The following is a 26246-nucleotide window of genomic DNA, read 5'->3' as shown; positions in this document are numbered from 1 at the left end:
CTCTAGGCAGTGCATGGCTTGGCTCCACGTGGTGAGAGCAGAGCATCTTTACGTTGGTTTCCTCTGATGACCCGTTAACCTTGCCTTGCAGTCGTTCAGACAGAGCAGCAGTACCATTATGTGATGGTCCTCCTGTTTGCTGTCCCTGGGCGGGTCAAAGGCCAGGCTCTGCATCCATGGCAGGAGATCCATATTCCAGTCTGTCCTGTTCCTCCCTGGCTTGTCACTGCTGGTCTCCGTAGCTTCTTTACATGGTGTCCAGTCACCAAGACCTGCAACTAGGGACTGACCTAACTAATCCAGAATTCAGAAGGCTGAGGCGAGAGGTTTGCCATGAGTTCTAGGCCAGCCTGGGCTACATATTGAGTTCAGAGCAGGGTAGGATACAGATGAGACCTTGTCTCAGCGAAAGGGGTGGTAGGCTTGGAGGTGGGGCAGCTGTTAGGATTGTATGCTGCTCTTTCGAGGACTGGAGTCTGGTTCCCAGAACCCACGTCCAGCAGTTCATAACCACCTTGGACTCATCTGGACTCTGCATTGACACACAGGTACAGATATACACAGAGACACATGTACAGACACACGCTTAAAAATAATAAAAATAAATCTTTAACAATAATAAAATAAAATGACAAAATAAAGAAAAAAAATGGTCCCAGGATCTGAACAGACATTTTGTAAAACAAGACAAGCATGTGAAGATCTGTTAACACTGACTATCAGAGAAATGCAAAACCACAGTGACTCATCTTGACTAGCATGTCCGTTAGCACAGAAGAAAAACCACTGGTGAGGAGGTAGGGGAAAGGATGTAAATTACCGTAGCCATTGGGGGAAGCAGCATGGGCAGTCCCCAAACTAAGACTATACCGTATGACCCAGTTATCCACTAGCAGGTGTTTAACGAAGGAGAGAGAGGGAGGCTCTCAAGAGACGGCGCAGTGAAGTGCCTGTCATGCAGGGTGAGGGACTGAGTTCAGATCCCCAGCACTGGCCAGGGCAATGGACAGACAGACAGACAGACAGGGCTCCCTGGCTAGCTCCAGGTTCAGTGAAAGACAGAGCATGTCAGCCTCTGTCCTCATGTGCACACATGGACATATCCTCTCACACACATAGAAAGTGCCATTCTGCCATGAAAAAGAATGGAATCTTTCAATTCATGACAACGTGGATGGAACTTTATGTTAAGTGAAATAATCCAGGCACAGAATGATGGATGCCACCTGTTCTCTCTTACACATGGCTGCTTAGAGAGCTTATCTCACAGAAACACAAAGTGGGATAAAGATCATGAGAGGGATGAGAGTGTATCTTCGGCTTTTTGTTACAGTAGAATGCTAGAGACATGCTTCATATAAAGAAAAGAAGGTTTGTTTGAGCCCAGTTTTGGGAGCTTAGGAGCACGGTAGCTGCATAAACTCAGAGCGATGAAGAGCTTATATGCAATGGATGACTGAGTCACAGGACGGCTGAGCCGTGTCTCTAAGTCTCCTATTTTAATTCTTTTTAAGTGAAAATTTTAATTTTTATTTTGCCAATTTTTTAAAACTTCCCTTTTTTTTTTTTTTTTTTGAAAGATTTTATTTATTATGTATACAGTCTGCATGTGTCCTTGCAGGCCAGAAGAGGGTGCCAGATCTCATTACAGGTGGTTGTGAGCCACCTTGTGGTTGCTGGGAATCGAACTCAGGACCTCTGTGCTTTTAACCACTGAGCCATCTCTCCAGACCCTATTTTGTCATTTTTTTAACCAGCATTTTTTTCTTTCTTCTGTGATTGTAGGACTTTGCATAGAGACTGTTGAGATCAAACAGGGCATTTTAAATACTTAGAAATAGCTTATATGTTGAAAAAATGGAGGGGGTAGGGAGATGGCTCAGAGGTGAAGGTGTTTGCCACGCACGTGTGAAAACTTCAGTGGCATCCTCAGAGCCCACATAAACGCTGGGTGGGTATGTCAGCCTGCATGTAATTTCAGACACTAGTGGTGGCGGATAGGGTTCCCCAGAGCAAGCTGGCCAGTCTTATCAGGGCTTTGGTTTGATTGACAGACCCTGTTGTCATGAATGGTCATCACTGTCTTATTTCTTGTAGCTTAGATTAGGCTTTGGTCTCTCTTACCCGGCTATAGAACGAAAGCAACTGGCTAGATTTTTACATTTCTTTGTTTTGATTTTATTACTGTTGTGTTGGTGATGGGGTGGTGTGGCTGTGTGCTGTGACATGTGTGTTGTGGCTGTGTGTGGAGGTCAGAGGACACTTTTGTGGAGTTGGTTCTCTCCTTCCATTTTTACTTGGTGGACTTCCAGGTCCTCAAAATAGGAGTTTGAAGAGGGCTCTTGGCTTCCGGTCCTGCCTTTCTTGGCAGAGAGGAGAGAACGGGAGATGTCACAGCCTCCGCCCAGTCCCGCCCAGTCCCACCAGTTTCTGTTGGACGCAGGGGACTCAGGGCCTGCGGCAGCCTTCAGTTTGCCAGGAGGAGGCAGTTCAGGTCATCACCAGGCTTCAAAGCAAGCACTTTTACCCACAGAACCATCTCACGGGCCCTCGGTGGGACTCAAGCTTCTGTCATTGGTACGTTCCCAGCTCCCAGGCTGTGGGTAGACACCAGTTCTGGACACTGTTCCTGCAGCTCACATGCTCTGAGCATATGAACTTTCCACTCTGGAACATGAAATTAAGCTGTTGGCCACAGCTGGGTCTAAGAATATTGAATGATGTGAACAGGAACTAAGGGGGTGACGCCATTAAACCCTTCAAACCTGTGATTGGTGATGTTTCCCAGTCATGTTAAGGGGCTGAGTATGGGGTGGAAAGGTAGATGTCTAAAACTTGTACTGAGATGGTTCAGTGGGGAAGATCTCTTGCCGCCAAGTGTGATGACCTTGACCTGAATTTGATCCCCAAAATCACATGTTGTTTTTAGAGAACCAGCTCTCTAAAATTGTTCTCTGATCTCTACAGCATTCTATGTCATGCATGCATCTATACAATAGACACACAAAATAAATACTTTAAAAAAAAAATAAAAGCGGGGTGTGGTGATGCATTGCTTTTAATCCCAGCACTCAGCAGGTAGAGGAAAATGGATCTCTGTGAGTTCAAGGCCAGCCTAGTCTACATAGCAAGTTCCAGGCCAACTAGATGTACATAGTTAGACCATGACTCAAAAAAACAAAAATAAGAAATACTCTCCCCCAAGGAAAATCCCCTTGAGCTGGCAAGATGGCTCAGTGGGCAAGGTGAGGCAGATGCCACCAAGCCTGACAACGAAAGAGTTAGACTCCTGTAGCTTGTCCCCTGACCTCCACACACAAGCTGTGGCACATGCCCCCATAACACACACACACACACACACACACACACACACACACACACACACACACACCAAGTCAGAAAACATGTAAAATTCTTATACATGAAGTAGAAATTGGACCATTTAGGGAAAGGGAGGAGACTAGGGGGAGGGGACAGAATGGGTGACAGCCACGAACGTGGTCATAGCATGTGATATGTTTAAATGAGAACGTCATTGTGAAGTCTTTCACATGATACGATTGTATCCTAAGTTTAAAAACTTAGGAAAATTAAGTAAAAGAAGCAAGAAAGCAGACATTTAAAATGATGTGATATTCTATCTGAAATGACCTGCTGACTTCAAGACTACAACATCAAGCTGGACATGGCGACAGGTCGGGTTGTCCGAGAACTTGGATGTGATGACAGTGGCAGGCTGTTGTCAGAGATAAAACCAAGCCTGTGACCCACCACTTGAGGAGGTGGAGGCTAGAGGGTCAGGAGTTCGAGGCCAGCCAAAGCCACATGAAACTCTGTCTCAAAAAACACAAAAACAGGGCTGGAGAGATAGCTCAGAGGTTAAGAGCACTGACTGCTCTTCCAGAGGTCCTGAGTTCAATTCCCAGCAACCACATGGTGGCTCACAACCATCTGTAATGAGAACTGGTGCCCTCTTCTGGCCTGCAGGGACACATGCAGGCAGAACACTGTATACATACTAAATAAACCTTAAAAAAACAAACAAACACAAAACCAAAACAAAACACGAATGATGTCCCCAAATTTCAAAGGTATAATTAAGTAAAGTTAGTAGATGTAATTGAATTAATGAAATTAGACCCATGACTATTTCCATTCAGGGACAAGCATGGGACAGTCACAGAACTATTTTTGTCTACTTTGTCATGAAGCCAGAATTTTCCTTCACTTTGGTTATGATGTGAAAGTTGGGTTTGGGTAAAAGAAAGATAAATGAAAGGCGGGACAGATGGCTCAGAAGTTATGAGAATGCTCAGCTCTCCCAGGGGACCCAGGCTCAGTCCCCAGGACCCATGCTAGGCAGCTCACAGCCACTGAGTTCTACCCAACGCCTACATTTACATGTACACCTCCACACACAATGAGAAAAGATGTGAAAATGTGAATGAAACCGCTTTCATCTCCTTCCTCTGACTCACTGAACGAGTATTAGCATCTCTTTCTTTCCTGCCCTTCTCCTACCCTCTCGGGTGCTCTGTGAAGCCCTCAGACTGGGTTTCCACCCTGCTTAGCTGCTGACCCAGACACCAGCAGGCATATTTTGCAGCTGAGTAGGCTTCATCCGCAGCTTGAACTGGAGTGTGTCTGGAGCTGCACAGAGAGATCTGGCTGGAAAAGGACCATTTCCTGAGAGCCTGTAGGGAAAAAGAAACTTAACCCAGGAAAGGAAAGTGAAAGTGGAGGAGACTGGAAGGGGGGGCATGCTCCAGGGAAAAGCCCAGCTCTCCCGCTCTTACACAACAGGGTCCTGTCTCAAAACCTTCTCGTGTCCCTGTCCTTCCCCCGTCAGAAAGAGGCCAGGAGGGTGGCAAGCTGTGGGTGACACAGCCTGACTCATGGTCCCAGAGGCTGGGCTGTGACAGCTGATCACATTGTTCCTCTGAACCAGCTCTAGGGAGGGCAGGGAGACGTGGCCCAGCATCTACTGGGCAAAGTACGAGTGTGAGAGGGTAAAGCCGGTCTTCCGTTTTCCATTGTGGAGTCTCTATCCAGGCGAATGAATTCCTAAACCCAAGCTTTCTCTCCTCCCCTCTGTGTTACAGATGAATTCTTTTGGTGTTGATTTCTGGAGGTGGGGACAGGCAAGGACTGATGTGTTTCTGTCACATGTTTGCACCCAGGTCCGCTGAGACAGGACAGCAGGAGGAGGAAGGCACCATGCTTACTCGGTGAGATGACCACGGAGCCACGACTTTGTTTTCTTCTACCGGATTCAACTTGTACTTCAACTTTACATCCAGGTTTCGAGGGAAATCCCCACTGCTCCTCCTTTGCCGTGTGGTGCTGCTTAGGGGTGACCACATGGACTGGCAGGCTCCCCAAACCTTTATATACTAGTTTCCCCAGTGAGTCCTGAAAGCCAAGGCTGTCTCTGGTCACACTAGAAGAAAAAGGAGGAAATAAAATGGTTATTGTGCAGTAATATTAAGAGGTGGGTGAGAAGGGGCTGGAGAAATGCCTCAGTGGTTAAGAGCACTGGCTGCTCTACCAGAGGATCTGAGTTCGATTCCTACCACCTTCATGGAGTCTCACTACCATATGTAACTCCAGTTACAAAGGATATAATGACCTCTTCTGGTCTCTGAGGGCACCAGGTATGCAGGGTTCACAGACATACATGCAGACAAAATACCCATACACATATACTTGAAAGAAGTTTTAAGAGGTGGGTTTAATAGAGCTGGTCCTCTGAGCTTAGCCTGACCATCACCATCTTGGGACAGGAGCTGCCACGGTGACTGAGTAGAGACCCCAGCTTGTGGCTGGAACATAGCAGAACTTTAACAAACTTGAGGGGATAATTGATAATGAGTCTGTGGCACTTTTCTCTTGGGAACAAGGGAGAAGACCATAGAAAACTGCCCTCCTGGAATCCATAGCCACCACCCTCCTGGCTTGCCACCATAGACAGATGCCTAGGGCTTCCTAAGTGCATGTAAAAGAAAACAGTTAACCAGGGGTGGTGGGACTCGGTGCAGCTGCCTAAGGTTATGTCCAATAATCTGTATACTGCCTTGAGTTAAATTCATTTCTCATGGTTGAGTCATTCTTTGAGTGGTTGGTATTGTCCAAATTTGGAGATAGACAACTTTTTCATCTCACCAGGAAATCTATATGACATTTGGTACCCGATGATGAATATGGTATGCTGTGTGTGATGGGAACACCCCATCATAGTTTAGTTTCTGTTTTTATAAAATATTCTGACAGGAAGCAGCCTGTGGGGGGAAGGAGTTTATTCAGTTTATAATTCCAGTGTATAGTCCATCAGGAAGTCAAATCAGCGGGAACTCAGAACAGCCATGTCACACAGTCAGAAGCTGTGTGAAATGAATGCATACAGATGTGCTTGCTTGCTTGCTTGCTCAGCTGGATTTCTCCACTCATAGAGTTCAGGACCCCCTGCCTAGGGAATAATGCCACCCACAGTAGGCTGGGTCTTCCCAGATCAGTTCGTTTAGACAGTCTCCCACTGACAGGTCCACAGTAGACAATCCCTCACTGAGACTCTTCCCATGTAATTCTAGGTTGTGTTTAGTTGACAAAGCTAGCACAACACTCAGAATTCCTACCAGACTGGAGAACTTGTAGTCCCTGAATGTCATGTGTTTGGGAAGGTCTGCAGTGAGATTGTAGCTGTGGTGTCATGTCCCCTACGATGGGGGGTCAGATATGCTGCTGAGGATAAACTGTTGGCCTGAAGGAGGAACTCTAACTAGACAGGGACTTACAGCCAACATTATCTGCTTGATCATCAGATGAGGCATAAAAATTAAATAAAGAGGAAGATAAAGATGCTAGCTGGCATAGTCTACAGCTGGTAGTGTGAAAAGACAAAAGAGTTGAAGTTATTCAGGGCTAAAGAGTTTATCCTGGGATCCAAAAATCATGGACCCCTTGGGAAAGACAGATACATACAATGGGGAGCTAGGGACAGGAAGAAAAGATAATTTAGAAGTTGAACTCTTAATTGGAAGAAGAGAAATATCTATAGTCCAGCATGCAGATAGGGAGAATTTGGCAACCCCAGTGTATCCCCTTCTGATCTATTAAGATTATGGGAAGCTGGGTGGTGGTGGCACACACCTTTGTTTCCAGCACTTGGGAGGCAGAGGTGGGCAGATGTTGGAGTTCGAGACCAGCATGGTCTACAGAGTGAGTTCCAGGACAGCCAGGGCTACACAGACAAATTCTGTCTTGAAAAACCAAGGGGGGAAAAAAGGTCATGGGGAAACTTGTATGCAGTTCATGAGAAACCCTGGTGGTGTGTCTGCAGGATGTGGGAGTGTGTGGTGTGAGCTGGAGTGCTGTGGAGGAGGTTATAATACTCCCATACACCCCTCTCACCATGTCCTGGTTAATGTTAAATGCCAACTTGTCACAACCCAGAATTACTGGGGAAGAGAACCTCAACTGAGGAATTACCTACATCAGGTTGACCCGTGGAATATCTGTGGGGATTTTCTTGATTGTTAATTGATGTAGGAGGGCTCAGCCCATTGTGGAAAGCACCATTCCCTAGGAGGGAAGTCCCAGGCTGTATAAGAAGGCTAGTTGGACATAGTGAGCCATGTCTGCCAGACAGTAAGCTGCTGGGGGATGTCTTTCTGTATGCTGTGAATATATGTCATTCCCATTGGTTAATAAATAAGCTGCTTTGGTCTATGGCAAGGCAGCTTAGAGGCGGGTGGAAAATCCAAGGAGACAGACGGGAAAGAGAAAGACCAAGTCTGGAGAGATGCCGGCCTGCCGCCCACTTAGTGACAAGGCAGCAGATTTGTAAAGCCAGGGAACGTGGCACAACACAGATGAATAGAAATGAGTTAATTTAACATATAAGAGCTAGGTAGCAAGAGGCCTTCCATAGGTCATACAGTTTATAAATAATATTAAGCCTCTGAGTGATTATTTTATAAGAGGCTGCGGGACCTTGGGGCTCGGCAGGACCAGAGAAAACTTTCAGCTACAGAAAGCAACATCTTTCGTGGTCCCTGCCAGCTTCTCTGGCTGTAAAGTGAGTTCCTTTGTTGTAACATGTAGAAGGGCAAGCAGGCAACATGGGCACATTCGTTTCTCTCCTGCCTTGACTGTGGATGTGATGTGAGCAGTTGTCTCAAGCTGCTGCCTCTGTGACTCCCTTAGTGATGGACTGTCTGGCCCCCGGAACTGAAGCCCAATAAACCTCCAGTCCCTGCACTGTTTTTCAGCTAAAGTGTTTTGACACAGCAACAGAAAGGGAACTGGGACACATGGCTAGTGTACATACAGCAGCATGGGGACATCAGCCATGTAAGCCCTCTTAAATCCTGGGTCTTGACCCTGCATATGGGACCAGTGTGGTGGGTCATGAACAATAGTGAAAGGTTTTAGAATGCACAAAGACCAGAACTTAATTCAGATTCAAAAGGTGTGGTGCATTTAAGATGTTTCTGGCCGTGCAAACTCTGGCTTTGTCACATGACTTCACTGCAGCCTTCCTTCTGAGCATACACTCTGCACTCTGGATGTTGACCTTTGATCATGCCACTCTGCATACCAGGGAACAATGCTTGAAATTCCGCCGCTCAGGTTTGAGGCCACTGCACGTTAGGAATGGCAGTGTGTACATGAAGTACATGAAGTTTTGTGCTCTTATGGAGACGTGGTTTAATTACCGAAAATGAAGACTTGATTGTTGTTTGAGTTTTCCTGCCTGGCCCAGTCAGGACAAATCTCTCTTACCCGCCAGTCCCACAGTCGCTCAGACCCAACAAAGAAAGCACACAGAAACTTATATTGCTTATAAACTGTATGGCCGTGGCAGGCTGCTTGTTATCTACTTCTTCTCTCTTAAATTAACCCATTCTGTTAATCTATTCTTTGCCACATGGCTTGTGGCTTACCAGTGTCTTTACATGTTGCTTCTCATGGCGGCGGCTGGCGGTATCCCTCTCTCCAGCCTTCTACTTCCCAGAATTCTCTTCTCTCTTGTCCCGCCTATATTTCCTGCCTGGCCACTGGCCAATCAGAACTTTATTTACACATAGCGATATCCACAGCACTTGATATGTTCCTTGAACTTAAGTGTATTGCATTATGTTAGAATGTTTGATTTTAAAAGTTGATATTTGAGGGGTTGGGGATTTAGCTCAGTGGTAGAGTGCTTGCTTGCCCAGCAAGCGCAAGGCCCTGGGTTTGATCCTCAGCTCAAAAAAAAAAAAAGTTGATATTTGAAAGGCTGGATCGATGCAGTCAAGAGCAGGGCTGCTCTTATAAAGACCTGGGTTTAGTTCCCACCACCTCATGCAGGCTCACAACTGTCTGTAACTCCAGTTCCAGGGATCTGATGCCCTTGTCTGGCCCCCGACAGCACCAAACACACACGTTGTTTACAGATATCCAGGCAGGCACTCACAACAGAAATAAAAATCTTTTTAAAACTTGGTATTTGAGTTGCTGAGTTGAGTCTCATAAAAAACAAAACAAAAAGCCAAAAAAAAAAAAAAAAAAAAACCAAACAAACAAACAAAAAAACCTGTTCCAGTTTAGGATCTAGTCAGTTAATGGAGCATTTTCCTAGAACACATGAAGCCCCAAATTTCATAGGCCATAATGGATGAAACAGGGATTGCTACAGAGCAAGTTAAAGGCCAGCCTGGGCTACATGAGTCCCTCCCTATTTCAAAAAATAAGCACAAATTGTTAAATGAACTTCCCTTTGGGATTAGGACAGTTTCCGAAATGGACTTAAACATACTTTTGTCATTTTGTACCATGTAATTATATGAAGTAGCATTTTCAGTATAGATAACTATAAAATCAAACTATCAAAAACTGAAAACATTGAAGATGCTCTTCAGGATCAAATACTTGGCAGAGACTTAATCACCCCACCCTACTCCTCACCCTGTGTGTTTTGAGAGATTTTCATATATCTTAGTAGCCCAGGGTGGCCTTGAACTTGCTATGCAGGTAAGGATGACCTTGAACTCCTGATCCTTGTGTCTCCACTTCCCAATTACCATGATCACAGGCATGCACCACTACACCTGACTAAGTTTACATTTTTAAAATAAGCATATCCATATACAAATTCGTTTTAATCTTTAAGAAGTGGTAAAATTATGTATGTATACCAAATACTTGGTTTTTAAAAATTAATAATGTTTTATTACCAGTAAATATTTGATTTATATACCTGTTTTATATACCAGAAACCAAAGACCTTGTAAAAATATCCTGGGTGGCCAGGGCAGTGGTGGGGCACGCCTTTAATCCCAGCACTTGGGAGGCAGAGACAGGTAGATCTCTGTGAGTTCAAGGCCAGCCTGGTCTACATTGTGTGTGTGTGTGTGTGTGTGTGTGTGTGTGTGTGTGTGTGTGTGTATACACTTGAGTGCAGGTGTGCACAAAGCACAGAGACAGTATCAGTTCCCATGGAGCTGTGGTTACAGGTAGTGTGAACCACTTAGGCAGGTGCTGGACTTGAACTCAGGTCCCCTGGATGAGCAGCAGACACTCAACACTGAGCTGTCTCTCCAGCCACCTGGCACCCCAGTCCTCTTAATGGCCTGTGTGGGCAGTAGAGAAATTAGATGGCTCACAATAAATACACAACAGAGTTGAACCAAGTGTTGTGACTGGTCATGCCATCTCTTCAGCCCCTCCCCTTTTTAAAGAAAACCATTATAGGAAGAATGGTGGATCACAGTGTGGTCTACCTGCAATAATGAAAGTGTGTCACAACTCAGCACACAAACACATGTGCAATGGTCACTGTCACCACAGGACACTGCTTCATTACATTGCTGGAAACTGTATTTCCATTTTACACAGACAGATACAACAGGAAAGGCCCAGCAAGAAAACAGATTCTTATTTTCAGTGGGGAAGTCAGGAGCTGCAATTCAGGCAGCAGGGAGGAGGCAGGATGGAGTTCTGTTGGGAACAGGAAGGTTCCTGAAAGGTCAGATTCGTAAACAGTCAGTATAAAGAAGTCTCAGAGTGCCGCAGACCACCCAGAGGGAGACCACCACTGCGGGAGAACCAGGGAGAAGGCTCAAGGAGAAGTCAGGAATCGGCGAGGAGAATGACAGACAGAGACATGTGTTGATGTGCTGCTGCAATTTTACTTCTGTATAGGCAATGCTTATATACTTTTACAATCGAGGAACTTGGCAGGGGGTTACATCAGGCCATTATTTTTACAATTACTCAGAATCAGCAAGAAACAATAACAAGAGACATCCATATCTATTTTTGTGTATCACTTCCGCAGCGGGAGTTCACCGTGGCTATTGTCTGAGGGCATGATCTCAGAATTTTGTGAAATCTGTCTCGCGCCAGTGACCACATCTGTGGGGAGCCAAACTCTTGCCAGCCTGGGTTATATTTTACTATCATATGCCCATTTGCTTTCCAAGCCGTTCTTCATAATTTACCCATCTGTTCCCAACTTTATCATAACTTCCTGTATATGGGAGCGGCTCTAGGTAACTTCCACCTTCGGGGGTCCACCTAGGGGCTGTCCACCAGCTCCCTCTTAAGAAGTACTGTGTATACCCCCCGGGAAGTGTGTGTTGGGGAATTTTCTCTAACTCTTTTTCTCTAGAAGGGTCTGGCACGCTATTTTAATGTTTATTCCCTCGTAACATTTTTATTTTTACTTTTATTTTTGGGCTTTCTGGCTGTTTCTGACAAGAGCTCGCGCTGCTCTACTCTAAACAGGAACGACCCCAGAGATGTATTTGAGGAAGTCTTTTGAGCTTCCTTATACACTGGTCTGATAAATGGAGGTGCTCCGGGTACAGGTGACCTGGGTCAGTCATGTTGGTGCTGACCTGTACTGGTCGTGCTGTTAACTGGAGAAGACACAGATAAGACATACAGAGAAAGATCGTGATTAGTGCCAACAAGGACTGTCGTCAAGGCCATTTCGTTCTCCAGGGCTTCCTGGGATCCTCAGGCTGCATGACGATCGCTGATTGTGGGGGAACCGCTTGAGGCCACGCTCCAGGAAGCTCTAGCTGTGGGTGTAGCATCAGAGTCCCACCATGACTCATTAAAATGTCTAAATCTGTGAAGCCCCGGGACCTAGTCCTCTCCTCTTTGCCTCAGCCCCAATCCTAAGAACCCAGGCTGTCACCTTTTCAAGCCTCCAGAGACAAGTCCGAGCTCTGGGAACTGTCGCGGCCTGCTGAAGAAGAAATAATGAGGTACATTCAGGAGACTGAGAGGATGTGGATGGAGGAGGAATTATGGTCTGGCTGTGCTCCCCACTAGCTCCAGCTCCACCCCAAGAGCCTCAGGCACAATCCCGCTCCCCACACTTACCTACAACATGAGCATAGCCTCCCTTTCCACCTGTGAGAAGAAAAGCTGTGAGAGACAGGGAAGACCCCGACCCTAGGAAGGTTCCAGAACTGACAGCAGACCCAGGTCAGAGACAGGAGCAATGAGGGCTGTGGATGTTCCCCTTAATGAGGCAGAGCACACTTCTGAAAGGTGCCGAGAGAGAACCAGACCCTGTCCTTTCCTACCTGTGATTCTCCTCCTCCTCCTCACAACAGCCACCACAGCTCCAATGATGGCCGCAGCTCCAAGGAGACCCAGGACAGCAATGATTGTCACGATGGGGACAGTGGACTGAGGAGGCTCTGGAAGGGAAGGACAGGAGGGGAAGGTGAGGGTCATGACCCCAGCTCTCAGCCCTGACCATGCTCAGGGTCTGCAGAAGGCTCCAGCTTTCCCTGACCCCAGCTCTGCACCCACACCCTCCTTACCCCATCTCAGGGTGAGGGGTTGTGTCAGCCCCTTATGGTCCACATGGCATGTGTATCTCTGCTCCTCCCCCGAAGGCACCACCACAGCTGCCCACTTCTGGAAGGTTCCATCCCCAGAAGGTCTGGTCTCCACCAGCTCCATGTCCTGAGTCAGATCCTCCCCATCCCTCTGCCAAGTCACAGAGATCTCAGCAGGGTAGAAGCCCAGGGCCCAGCACCTCAGGGTGACTTTTTCATTCAGCATGGGGTGACTGGTCACATGTGTCTTTGGTGGGTCTGAGGGAAAGATTTGGGAAGATGAGGCATCTTGCTTTCTTCTGGGGACTCAGCAGTGTTCATGTGACTCCTCTGGGAAAGGACAGGAGAACTGGGGTGGGATTAGGGTGTCCATATATTAATAGACCCCAGCTAGGCACTGGGGTATCTGTTCTTTGGGGTGATCTAGGATGTGAGTGTGACAGTATGGGGTAGGAGGCCTCAGGGCTCTGCAGATGATGGAGGGGCAGGTCCTGAGCTGAGTGAGGGCCAGGAGACTCAGAAAAGCTGGGGTCAGACTCCAGAGACACTGAGTGTGGGGCACGGAAGGAGGCTTGAGAGAAAATCCCGTGTGTCCAGGGCCATAGTCAAGGCTGAATTAGTCGCCCTATGGGAAAAGCAGCCTGAGTCTCCCTCTCCTTATTCTTCAGTCCAGTGGCTGCTGGACAGCGTTCTTCCTTTGAGCGTGCTCCAAGCCTTTCCTCCACACTACCAAGGAAAAGGGGAGGGATTTCTAGGTACCTGAGCGCAGCAGGGTGGCCTTCCCCAGCGCCAAGTATTTCTTCAGCCACTCTACACACACGCCCTGCAGGTACGCCCTCTGGTGGTCGGCCTCGTCTGCCTCCTCTGATTTGCGCTTAGAGATCTGTGAGGCCGTGTCGTGTGCAGTCCAGGAGCGCAGGTCGTCGTTCAGGGCGATGTAGTCCCGGCCATCGTAGGCCTCCTGACAGTACCCTCGGAGCAGGCGCCCGTCCGGCCCCAGGTCGCAGCCGTACATCCACTGCAGCGTGTGAGGGTCTGTCGGGGACACGGTGGTCAGTGCCACCGTGCGGCCACCCTGCCCATAACCCGACCTTTCAGAAACAAAAGTGCAACCAAAACCTAAGCCAAACTCTGCAGGGTCTTTTAGGGTCTGGGCAGGTGTTTGGATGAAACTTCGACCCAGCGGGTCAGGACGACCCAGGCCGGTCCCAGGGGACAGGGAAGGGTCGAGTCTGTGATCGCGGCCGCGGTCACTCACCATTATCAGTCTGATTGTAGTAGTGGAGCAGGGTCTGAAGGTTCAATCTGAAGTTCTTCCCTGTGTTCCTGGCTTTCCTTGTCTCCTCCTCCCAATACTCTGGCCCCTCCTGCTCCATCCACGGCGCCCTCGGTTCTACCCTCGGAGTCTCCGCGTCGCTGTCGAAGCGCACGAACTGCGTGTTGTCCACGTAGCCGACGGTGATGTACCGGGGCTCCCCGCGGCCGGGCCGGGACGCGATGGTGTGGAAATACCGCAGCGAGTGCGAGCCTGGGGGCGGCGCGCGGTGAGACCCCGACCCTCCTCCGGGACCCGGGCGGGTGCGGGGCCGGGAGGGGAGCGGGGTGCGGGGCGCGGGACGTGGGTGGAGACGGGCGGGAGGGTCTGGCCGGGCGACGCGGGGCCGCGGCTTCCCAGGTGCCAATCCCGCTCTTTTGGAAGAGACTAGTTCCCCATGAACCTCGCACTCACCTGCTTCGGTCTGGGCGGAGCCTAGGGTGGCACGCAGCCAACAGCAGCAGGAGGGTGCAGAGCACAGGGGTCTGGATCTTCAGGGTTCTCGGGAGCCAAAGCACAGGCCTGTCTGGTCCTCACAGAGATTTCTACCACGTTCTCTAGCAACCCGTTCCCAATGAGAGTGTGAGGTGAGGTTGCTGTTGTGGGTACGAACTTGAGAGCCACTGACAGAGTAAGAAGTTAAACCAAAAGTCTACACTTTCCAACCTAACCCCTCTTCAGCTCTCCCCAGACTCTGGAAGCTTCTAGGAACATGGAACTTTATCCCGCCTCTTTCCTCAGCACGAACCCTGTGTATAACATTGTCTCCCTGAATCCTGGCACAGAATCTGTCTGATGGTAATCCCAGTGGAAAACATCTGCATAAGTGCAGCTGTTTTGCTCTTTCCAACCCCGGCCCCAACCTCAGTGTGAAGACCCAGAGCCGGTCAGGAATGCAGTGGAGAAATGGTTTCTTTTAAAAGCAGAGGTGCTGCCCTGCAAGCACCACACAGACTCCTGGAGACCAGAGTCCTGTGTTCACCTGCAGTGGGCTGTTCACACTGCCAGGCATGACTGGTCGGGAATCTGTGTTCTTCCTATGTGAATGAATGGCTAAAGCAGTCTCCTGCTAGACCCAGAGTCTCCTAGTGTTTGTCCCCAGATGATGCATCCCTGGTCCCCACTGTTGTGTTTTAAGCGATCTCCATTCCACAGCCTAAGTTTGTGTGAAGCCAGAACATAGCTCCAGGACATGTGTCCCCCTCCTACAGTTGCCTGGATGCAGCCCAGCAGTGAATGCTGCCCACAGTCCATGTAAGGCTGTATAGACACTCCTGTGATACAGTTAATTAATAAATCAGGCACATTAAGGAGTGGACAATTTCACAGAGCAGGACCGTCCCCATAACTGGCTGTAGTGCGCCCACACTTTGCTGATGAGAGATGACCTGTGAGCTGAGGAGGGGAGGGACATGGATGGTGCATGGTGTGGGACAGTGATCTGAAAACTGAGGTGTTCCCTAAGTACCTCAGCCCTGTGCAGTGTGGACAGGGTGGACACTGACAGAGGATGGTTCTGGTGTCAGGTGCCATGGATTAGCGGGACAGAGATTTGATTCCATTAGGCAGAAAGGCCAAAATGTAAAATGTAATGCTATTTCTATCTGTAGTGTGTGACTTGTTATTTTTGACCTCAGGTAAACAAAGGTCACTAAAACCATGGAAAGTGACCTCACCAGACACACAGGGCTTATCCAGAATATAGACTTCTTGGATTCACAATCAGGATGATCAGAATCCTCACCCATCTTCCTGAAGTCACTCTATGGTGTCATTTTTAACCATTATGACTTCCATTGTTTTCCTGCTATTTCTGTCCCCAGGTCCTACCTTCTCCTGAAAGCCCATGATCTCAAATCACACAACTCAGCCCTTGGGGAAGATGCTAACATTTCTGGCCCTGACTCCTGACCACATAGGCTGCATATTCTCAGGCGCTGCCCTTATGGACCCAGTTAACAATTTCCTCCGCACACAGTTTTCCTTTTTTATTGCTGTTGTTTAATTTTTTGTTTATGTAGTTACTCATTTGTTTTTGAGATAAGGTCTCACTATGTGGCCTTAGCTGACCTAGAACTCTCTATGGAGACTAAGCTGGCCTGGATCCTGCTTGCTGTTGCCTCCTCCCAAGGGTGGGCATAAAAGGTCCATTTTCTGTGGAACCCCTATCAGGGTGGGCTTGTGCCTTCCAGCATTCTCATGGCTGCATGTACACAAATGTCCCTTCTCACCTCCTCTTGCTTGCCAGTGGAGAGTGCAGTCTTGCTAAAGGTAGGGTTTATGGACCAAACCCCAATTTGTGTTAAGGCCACAGAAAAGAAAGTCCATTCTGTGGGCACTTTCATCATGCCAGCCCACACTTCTGTTAGACAAAAGAACCTCCCTCAACACTCCAATGCCAAGGCCACATACAATGCCTCAGATCAGTGCCCTTGTCAAGTCTGAAAAAACACTAATAAAAAGTGTCCATTCAATCAACCAGAATACCTCCTGTCCCACCCCTCCCCTGTCCTGGAGAAGACTGCAGCTCCTCTCAACAAGCCCTTCACAGTGCTCCATCCAGTCACAACGGGGGTCCTAACAGGGTCCTCAAAGGGTCTCCAGTCACAACGGGGGTCCTAACAGGGTCCTCAAAGGGTCTCTAGTCACAACGGGGGTCCTAACAAACAGGGTCCTCAAAGGGTCTCCAGTCACAACGGGGGTCCTAACAAACAGGGTCCTCAAAGGGTCTCCAGTCACAACGGGGGTCCTAACAAACAGGGTCCTCAAAGGGTCTCCAGTCACAACGGGGGTCCTAACAAACAGGGTCCTCAAAGGGTTCCATCTACACTGGGGAATAACAGTCCTGGCACCTCAGTGCCAGATTCCTGCCTGTTGACATTTCCTTCATACTACAACTTCAGTGTGACTTCTTGCACTGTCCCCTGATTCCCTAGGAGTATTCTTCCTGTGTGGATGGAATGCCTTGTCTTCTGAGATGTGGGAAGATGTTCTCACCACTGTGCTAATAAGTCCTGATCTCTAACTTCCCCAGAACAACCAACTTCCTGCTTTCATTTTTGTTAGCTGTTCATCTATACTCCCTCCCTTTTTAAAAAAAATATTTATTTGTTATGTATACAGTGTTCTTCCTGCATGCATGCCTACAGGCCAGAAGAGGGCGCCAGATCTCAGTCTAGATGGTTGTGAGCCACCACGTGGTTGCTGGGAATTGAACTCTGGATCTCCAGCCCCATCTATACCCCTCTTAATCTTCTTATACTTAACTTATATAAGCTCATGCATGGTCCCAAGCCTGTACACACACACACACACACACACACACACACACACACACACACACATCCTTGCTGTCAGCATGGCATGCTGGCTTTACACACACACACACACACACACACACACACACACACACACACACACACATCCTTGCTGTCAGCATGGCATGCTGGCTTTCCTTTCTAGCCTTATTGCTTCCTGTGATCTATGACTCTGTGAACATGGCTGTTTCTTTCCTCTGAGCTCCCCAGGAAGGGTCATATGATGGTTCCCACTGCTGCTCCATTTTATTCTCACCTTCCCAGGATGGATTTGGTTGCTGCCTGGAATACACCCAGAAAACTCTGTCACTTTCAAGGCATCTCTAGAGTCCCCATCAACACAGATGTCTGGGGCCAGCCTGGGATTTCCCCCTCAGAATCCAAGTCTGCACCCAGAGTTGATGCTCTAATTTCTGGTGTCTTGCTCACTGCACATATTACTATGCAAACTCAAGACCTCAGAAGCCCCAGACCACTGCTTTGAAATACTAAGGAAAGAATGCAGAGAACCCCAGGGGAGTTCTGCATCTAATGTTGGATTGCCTGGTGCTGCAGGAAAAAGCAGTGTTGGTGCACTGAAACTGGAACAAAGAAAACCCATGTCCTGGTCAGGGCTGAGGGGACTACTCCTGAGGAACTGTCTGCTTCTTTCTCTGACTGTCTTCATGGATGGGGACTGGCCAGCAAGCTTCCTCCCTCTTCCTCCCCGTTACTTTTACAGTCTGTAGAGCTGCTGAGCATGAGGTCATGTGGTCACACCAACAGGTCACCTCTCACACGGGAACCTCTCTCTGGATTCCCTGGTGTTCAAGCTTCACTCCAAGGCCCATAGCCAGCTCAGGGCAGCAGCATGGGCCACAACATCCAGAGTAGCCATGGGCTCACCTGGGCACCTGGGGTGGTTGAGAGCTGGTAGTTGAATGAGGAAAGGCACCAAGAGGGCAGGCAGGATGAAGAGGGGTGAAGTTCCCCCTGATGTCAACCTTGACCTGAGCTTCTGAGTCCTTGTCCGCCAGTGGGACAGCTACAGGCATCAGTCTCCTGGGCTCCCGGGTATCCACAGCTCTTGCAGCTGCATGCACTGGTGAGACTCAGCACTCTGCAGACTGCACTGCACAAGGTGGGCTGTTCATGGCCTTTGGATGGAATGGTGTCTCTTTTGAAGCTGTGTAGGAGCAACAGGTGCCTGCAGGCCTGTCATGAGTATCGGGGACATCTCTCTTTCACCTGCTGAAATTGCAGGGACTCAGGGCTGAAAAGCTGCTGAGTGTGAACTCAGCAGAGGTTCTTACTGGAGGAGGAGCCTGAGGTCCCCAGGTCTACAGTAAACTGAATCCAAGGAGTTGGGAGAAATGACCTTTGGTTTGGGTCTCATGCAAACCAGGGAATGAAGACTCTCAGCTCCCTGGATTGTACTCCTGGCAGTGGTGGACTCCTTCCTGTACCAGGCAGTTCAAGGTGGTCCTGATCCTCTCTGGCTGTGAGGTGCTGGCTAGTCAAATGTGGGACAAGTTGAAGCCACAGTGGCAGGTGGGGTTGTGGGCTGGGGGCTGGTGCAACTGCCTTGGCAGCCCCTGCATCCGGTCCATGAGATGGCAGTTTAGGCACTGGCTGCAGGTGGTGTGCCCAAGCACACCAGGCAACTCAGAATGGAGTTCTGGTTGATCGGCAGGCTGAGTGCCAGTGTGGGGTCAGCTGGTGTCAGGGTGGAGGGTAGGTGTTACCTTAGAGCAGCCCTGTTACACAGGACCAGGAGACCTTGGGGACAAGTCTCTAAGAGCTACAAAGAGCAAGATCCCAGTGACTCTGAGGCTCTCCATCAGGTGGTACCGCTGCTGGACTCACTGTGAGTGATTGCTGCATTGAGAAGGCCCAGAGATTCAAAATAAGATCTGCACAGGTTGACAAAAGTTGACAGTTCCCAAAGAGGCCAGCAAAAGGCATCAGATACCCTGGAACTGGAGTTTCAGAAGGTTGTGAGCCAACATGTGGGTCATGGGAATTGAAGCTTGGTCCCCTGGAAGAGCAGGATTAAAGTAATAATGATCCAGGCTTAAGGCAAGGAAGTGTGCAACCTTGAATAGAACCCCAGTCCTCTTCCAAGATGGTCTCTGGGAGTCTCAAGTTGTTGACATGTTTACAGAGGAAATGTCTTTCCTTCCTGCATTCCTGTGGTCTAGATTCATCTTAACAACTGTAACCCTGTCAGGTGTCCCTGTAAAGCCATCTGCTGATCTCACTTAGGTTCCTTAGCAACACTCTTGAGGCTAATAGCTTCAAACTTCATCCCATTAGTTTATATGGCTAGTTGTGAAGGTAGCAGAGTCTAACGAGCCCACACACATGCTCTTGGTATGTCTGTCTCTTCCTTCCTTCCTTCCTTCCTTCCTACTTCCTCCCTCCCTCCCTCCCTCCCTCCCTCCCTTCCTTCCTTCTTCCTCCCTTCCTTCCTTCTTCCTCCCTCCCTCCCTCCCTCCCTCCCTCCCTCCCTCCCTCCCTTCCTTCTTTCCTTCCTTCCTCTGTTTTGTTTTGAGTCAGGGTTTCTCTTTGTAGCCCTGGCTGTCCTGGAACTCAATTTGTAGACCAGTTTGGCCTTGAACTCAGAGATCCTCCTGCCTTTTCCTCCCGAGTGCTGGGATTAAAGGCATGTGTCACCACTGCCTGGCTTGTCTTTCTTAACATTTATCTCTTTTCTTGGCACCTCTCTTAATCCTCCTGTTTAAAGTCTACATTAAAATACTTGTATAGGTTCTTTTTCATGGCACTTCCTAGGGGTTGGCTGTGTTAGGACGGAGCTCAACACCTCCTTCCCAGGACCTGTCAGACATTCATGGAAGTGGACATGAATGCAAGCTTTGTGCTTTCCATGAGAAGGGAATGGCCACTAAAATGATGCTCTGGGGGATAGTGGAAGGGCTACATGGTCCGAATCAGTGTGGGAAGGAAAACTAGGTTTTTCCATGAAGCAAGGAGTCTGGAATGTGTAGGGACATTCTTGTCACAGACCAAGGAACACTGGACAGAGGAAGTGCAAGTCTGTTCATAGATACATTGTAGATGCCAGTCTGGGTGTTCTCAACTTGGTTATTGAAGGCAAAGGAGACAATGGGGTTACTGGACTAATAGATACCACAATGTTTCAGTGGATGGGGCCCAAAAGAGCTAGCAGAATCTGGCAGCTTTTCAATCTTTCTAAAGAAGCTGATGATGTTGGTCAACGTGTTGTCAGAATGTAAATAAAGAAGGTGAGAAGCTCAGGACCAACACACCCAAGAGTCATCATCCTGTGACTCCATCCGTCCTGATGCAGACAGTGATGTACTGTTCTGGAGAAACAATGCACTGAGGAAAATGAGGATGAGGATGCAGAATGGCTTAAACTTTTGGCCAAATGAAGGAAGGAAGCCTAAGAAAAAATGCCAGGAATAGATCCACAAGAGATGCAGGCTGTCTTCAGTGAAAGCTTTTACTTAGATAAGTCCAATAAAAATGGGTTTTTAAAAGTAACACAAATGGGCTGGAAAGATGGCTCAGAGGTTAAGAGCACTGACTGCTCTTCCAGAGGTCCTGAGTTCAATTCCCAGCAACCATGTGGTGGCTCACAGCCATCTGTGATGACATCTGGCACCCTCTTCTGTATACATAATAAATAAATAAATAAATCTTTGCCGGGTGGTGGTGGCGCATGCCTGTAATCCCAGCACTTGGGAGGCAGAGGCAGGTGGATCTCTATGAGTTCGAGGCCAGCCTGGTCTACAAAGCGAGATCCAGGACAGCCTCCAAAGCTACAGAGAAACCCTGTCTCAAAACAAACAAACAAACAAAAAGTAACACAAACGTGATTAGACCTTCAAAAAATACCTGTATTGGGTCAGCCAGATGGCTCAGTGGGTAAAGGCACTTGCCTCCATGTGTGTCATCCCTGGACCTTCATGGGGGAAGAAGAGAACAGACTCCAGCTAGTTGTCCTGTGGCTTCCACACATGAGCTATGTATGGCTCTCACACATACACACACAACAAGTAAATAGATTTATGCCACCTTAATATAAGAAGATAGAAAGGATGTTTATTAAACCCCAACTCTATTAGTCCACAATTCTCTTCTGCACCAAAGCCTGAGTAGATCCCAATTTGGCCTGAGTAAAGGATTAGGGGGTGCTACTCGGGGAGTTGTGGGTGAGGGGGTGGAGCTTTGTGTCCAACCCTGTGCCCCATGATGCTGTGACAAAATAACCGATAAGAAGCCACTTAGGGAAGAGACAGGTATAAGGTCTTCAAGACAGAAAAGTGGGGCCCGCCTCTGTTCACAGTGGCAAGAGATGGCCTGCTCATGTCCTGGTCAGGAAACAGGAAGGGGGACTCCAGTGCGCTGCTGCCTTAGTCTTGACACTCCAGCTGAGGAGTGGAGCCACCTTACAGTTAAAGCGTCTCTTTCCTCCTCAGTTAAACCTGGCTAGAAACACCCTCACAGACACACCCAGGGGAAGGCTCCTAGGTGATTCTAAGTTCAGTCAAGTTGACCATGAAGATGTCTGATGGGGATCAAAACAAAAGATTCCATTCTGAGCCAGGTGGTGGTGGTGTTACATGCCTTTAATCCCAGCACTTGGCAGGCAGAGTCAGGTGGATCTTCCTGAGTTGGTGGCCAGCCTGGTCTACAGAGTGAGTTCTAGGACAGCCAGGACTGTTTCACAGAGAAACGCTGTCTCTAAAAACCAAAAATAAAATAAATACATAAATATTCCATTCTGCAGTAGGTGTTCCAGGAGCTTCCACAAGGGGTGGGGAAGTGGGGACCCCTGAGGGAGGAGACTAAGCAAAGGTCTCTGGGAGCCCCAGGGAGACAACCTCAGCAGAGTGGTTGGAGGACAGGCAGATACCTTCTAAGGGTGATAAATCGATTGGTCCAAAGTCTGAAGTGGCCTGCATGATCCTCATAGGGCTCAGCCCTCCTAAAGGGAGACGCCATCTCCTACAAGATTCAGAGCACACTCAGGACGGTCATTATAAAGTGTGACTCAAATGTCCAGGTCCAAAGACTGCAGCCCCATCATGTGTCCTCTGTCTTACCCCATGCCTCACTCACCTCATCATCCCCAGCACTCCCGCTGGAGTCCTGGTGACTGTCGATGCCTAGGAAAGAAGAAAGCAGGACCTGGTCAGGCTTCAAAGGCTTGAGTCTGAAGGAGGAACTAAGGAACTATGGGCCTGGCAAGCTCTCATGGCCCCAAGGGTCTCGGAGACCACTTCTCACCACACTTACTTGCTTCCTGAGTGGTGCTCCTTTTCCTTCTACCTGAGAGAAGAAAACCCTGTATGGGTGGCATGGGAGCAGGCAGTCATGAGGGCCTAGGGCAGTGGTTCTCAACCTCCCTAATGCTGGGACCCTTTACCACAGTTCCTCATGTTGTGGTGACCCTCAACCAGAAAATTATTTTCTTGCTACTTTGTAACTGTAATTTTGCTACTGTTATGAAATATGATATGCAGGATATCTGATGTGCAACCTCCAAAGGGGTTGTTACCCACAGGTGAAGTGAGAATCACTGGACTAGAGGCAGCCCTTTAGTCCTGAGCCCAAGGGAGATTTCCAGAACTGAGGTGATGCAATACCTTCCTGGAGTTTTGTCCTCAGTGAGACCTCCGCCTGTGACAGCTGGGCATGAGGTCTCAGTCACCAGAACCATCCCCAAGCAAAACCTGCCCTTCAGTCCGCTCTACTTTTGAAGGTTCAACAAAACATCCCAGATTAAGCAGACAGAGACGTGGAGAATACATGCCATTACCTAAGCAGGCACACTACTACTTATGTCTTCACACCCTCAATGGGACGAGAAAACTCAGAGCACATCTCTTCTCTACGCTTATTCTTCTTACATTTGTGAAACACCACAGCGATGACGATGACGAAGACGGAGATGATGAAATACACACAGGGTGTAACAATTTGCATGTTGAATTTCTGGTACCAAGGAGGACCTGGGAAAGGGAGGGGAGGTGAGGACCACCCAGCTCTCAGTGCTGACCCTGTTCAGGGTCCCCAGAAGAGCTAGGGCTTATTAGGACCCCAGCTCTGCACCCACACCCTCCTTACCCCATCTCAGGGTGAGGGGTTGTGTCAGCCCCTCATGGTCCACATGGCATGTGTATTTCTGTTCCTCTCCGGAAGGCACCACCACAGCTGCCCACTTCTGGAAGATTCCATCCCCAGAAGGTCTGGTCTCTACAAACTCCATTTCCTGGATCAAATCCTCCCCATCCAACTGCCAGGTCAGGGAGATCTCAGCAGGGTAGAAACCCAGAGCCCAGCACCTCAGGGTGACTTTTTCATTCAGGATGGGGTGACTGGTCACATGTGTCTTTGGTGGGTCTGAGGGAAAGATTTGGGAAGATGAGGCATCTTGCTTTCTTCTGGGGACTCAGCAGTGTTCATGTGCCTCCTCTGGGAAAGGACAGGAGAACTGGGGTGGGATTAGGGTGTCCATATATTAATTGACCCCAGCTAGAGCACACACAGGCACTGGGGTATCTGTTCTTTGGGGTGATCTAGGATGTGAGTGTGACAGTATGGGGTAGGAGGCCTCAGGGCTCTGCAGATGATGGAGGGGCAGGTCCTGAGCTGAGTGAGGGCCAGGAGACTCAGAAAAGAGTGTGAGGCATGGAAGGCGGCCTGAGAGAAAGAGCTCCCATGGGTCCCGGGCCATTGCCTGAGGAAAGAAACTGTTGATCAGTTACTAAAAGATTGGCCTCCTGTTAGAGAAAATAAACTTCTCAATTGTCAGTAAGAGAAGGGCTGTTCTCTGAAGGAGTCATTTTTGGTCAAAGATCTGGAACCCAAAGAGATTGCAGCCCCCCAGGACTCTGGGGAGGAGTGAGTTAAAGCTTTCCTGTTCACCAGTGTCCCTTTCCTCTTTCTTTCCCGAAGGAAAGGATCTTACCCAGAATCTGTGCTTGCTGAGCACTGCTCAACCTGTGCGCTGTTCCCCAATTCCTCTCATCCCACTCAGCTCTCCAAAATCCCAGCAAGCAGCCTGAGGGAAACTTGGGCAGGGTATGGCTCCCCAGGGCACCTGAGCGCAGCAGTGTGTCCTTCCCCCTTTCCAGGTGTTTCCGCAGCAGCTCCACGCAGTTGCCAGCCTTCAGGTGGGCCTCTAACTTGTGCTGTGAGATCTGAGCTATAGTGCTGGTAGTCATTGTCTGGGAGTTCAGGTCCTCGTTCAAGGTGAGGAAATCCTCGCCATCATAGGCCAGCTGGTTGTACCAGCGGAGCAGGCGCCCATCTGGTCCCATGTCGCAGCCCTGCATCCCCTGCAGCGTGTGAGAGTCTAGCGAAGACAAGGTAGTCAGCCCTCTCAGGAAGTGCAGCACCACTAACTGCAGACCGTGTCCAAGGGAATCCCTGCAGGCTCTTTTCTGGTTAAGAAGCTGGGCAGGTCTCAGATAACACTGCAGTCCAGTGAATCTGGACAACCCTGTTGGTCCTTCGGAGACGCAAAGGGTCGGGGTCACTCACCGTCTTCGCTCTGGTTGAAATAGCGAATCAGGACCACCAGGCTTTCCCCAGATTGTTGTGCTTGAGTCCGGGCTGTCTGGGTCTGTAGCTCCCAATATTCAGGGTCCTCCTGCTCCATCCACCCGGCACAGGGCTCCACTCTCGGATTCTCTGCGACACTGTCGAAGCGCACGAACTGCGTGTCGTCCACGTAGCTCACGAAAATGAACCACGGCTCCCTGAGACCAGGCCGGGACACGGCAGTGGTGAAACTGAGCAGCGAGTGTGAGCCTGGGGGAAGCGTGTTGTGAGTCCCCGACCCTCCTCCCGGGACCCCCGGTAGGTGCGCGGGCCGGGACGGGAGCGGGGCGCGGGCTCGGGATGCGGGTGGTGAAGGGAGCAGAAAGGTCTAGCTGGGTGGTTGGGAGATGCAACTTCCTGGGTGCCGCCTTCGCCCCTTCCTGCTAAGGCCATTTTCCTCCTGGGTCGCACTCACCTGCGCGAGTTTGAACCCAGAACAACGGGGCCGCCAGCAGCAGGAGGAGATCAGGGGGCACAATGGCCTCCATCCTCGGGGCCTTGAGCGTCCGGTTCTGGGTGGCTCTGGGGCAACTTTATAAACCAGAGCGACAGTGATTGGATTATCTCCGAACTTTCTTCAAATGAAGAGTGAGAACAAGTGTTACGTCATCAACATCTAGGCAGAAGAACTCAACAGAGGTTGGAAGTGAAACAGGCATTTCGCCCAGCGCCACCTTTTCCCTGAGACCCGGAGAGCCACTGCCTGGGCACCTGAGGCTGCAATGACTCCAGAACTGCGGGGAAAGAGCGCCTGCCCGTTTGTCAACCTGTCTCCCTGAGCCCTATTCAGAGGCTGTCTGTGGAATTCAGGGGGAGACTGCAGACTGATCTCAGACCTTCTCTAATTCAATGCTGTGAAGATGCACTCCACCCATTCCTGGGACACAGGACTCTTCCAGAAGAAGAGTGTGGGCGAGTGTGTGGGCCACAGGCCACAGTGAGCTGGTCTGGGAATTTAGTGGAGGTAGGTCTCTCTCTGTCTCTGTCTGTCTCTGTCTCTCTGTCTGTCTCTGTCTCTCTCTCTGTTTCTCTCTCTCTGTCTCTGTCTCTCTGTCTGTCTCTCTCTCTCTGTCTCTCTGTCTGTCTCTGTCTCTCTGTCTCTCTCTCCTCTTCTCCTCACCCTTCCTTTGTGTGTCTGCCTCTGTCCCTCTGTGTCTCTCTGTCTCTTTTTCTCTCTCCTCTTCTCGTTTTTTTGAGACA

The 26246-nt window shown here is 49.2% G+C and overlaps 1 protein-coding gene and 2 long non-coding RNA genes across 7 annotated transcripts in view; 2 read left to right on the top strand and 1 right to left on the bottom strand.

Annotated features, from left to right (window-relative positions):
• Positions 1–5482, top strand: part of LOC118575982 — a 33339-nt gene extending 27857 nt beyond the window's left edge. The window contains exon 3 of the long non-coding RNA XR_004943900.1: positions 5181–5482. This is a non-coding gene — a long non-coding RNA (uncharacterized LOC118575982). The remainder of the gene's footprint in view (positions 1–5180) is intronic.
• A 6509-nt stretch (positions 5483–11991) lies between these two features.
• The window catches only part of LOC118575986 (saoe class I histocompatibility antigen, A alpha chain-like), a 48905-nt gene continuing 34650 nt past the window's right edge, over positions 11992–26246 (bottom strand). The window contains exons 1-8 of one of the 5 annotated variants that reach the window (XM_036176360.1): positions 25462–25556; positions 24987–25256; positions 24412–24798; positions 23568–23843; positions 12579–12695; positions 12373–12402; positions 12185–12235; positions 11992–12065 (exon numbers count right to left, since the gene is read on the bottom strand). In XM_036176360.1, coding sequence (XP_036032253.1) covers positions 12189–12235; positions 12373–12402; positions 12579–12695; positions 23568–23843; positions 24412–24798; positions 24987–25256; positions 25462–25534 — 1200 coding nt within the window. In that variant the 5' untranslated portion in view covers positions 25535–25556 and the 3' untranslated portion in view covers positions 11992–12065; positions 12185–12188. Of the gene's footprint in view, positions 12066–12184; positions 12236–12372; positions 12403–12578; positions 12696–12821; positions 13098–13598; positions 13875–14097; positions 14368–23567; positions 23844–24411; positions 24799–24986; positions 25257–25461; positions 25557–26246 lie in introns of those variants that run through there. The other 4 variants (XM_036176361.1, XM_036176364.1, XM_036176362.1 and 1 more) reach the window with 4 other exon arrangements.
• On the top strand, positions 14107–26052 carry LOC118575997. Its single transcript, XR_004943903.1, has 3 exons — positions 14107–14383; positions 25118–25304; positions 25667–26052. It is a non-coding gene; the product is annotated as an uncharacterized LOC118575997 (long non-coding RNA).

The sequence above is a fragment of the Onychomys torridus genome, unplaced genomic scaffold (genome assembly GCF_903995425.1).
Source record: "Onychomys torridus unplaced genomic scaffold, mOncTor1.1, whole genome shotgun sequence".
Lineage (NCBI taxonomy): Eukaryota > Metazoa > Chordata > Mammalia > Rodentia > Cricetidae > Onychomys > Onychomys torridus.
Note: the sequence above shows the minus strand (reverse complement) of the source record. Positions and strands in the feature narration are given on the sequence as shown.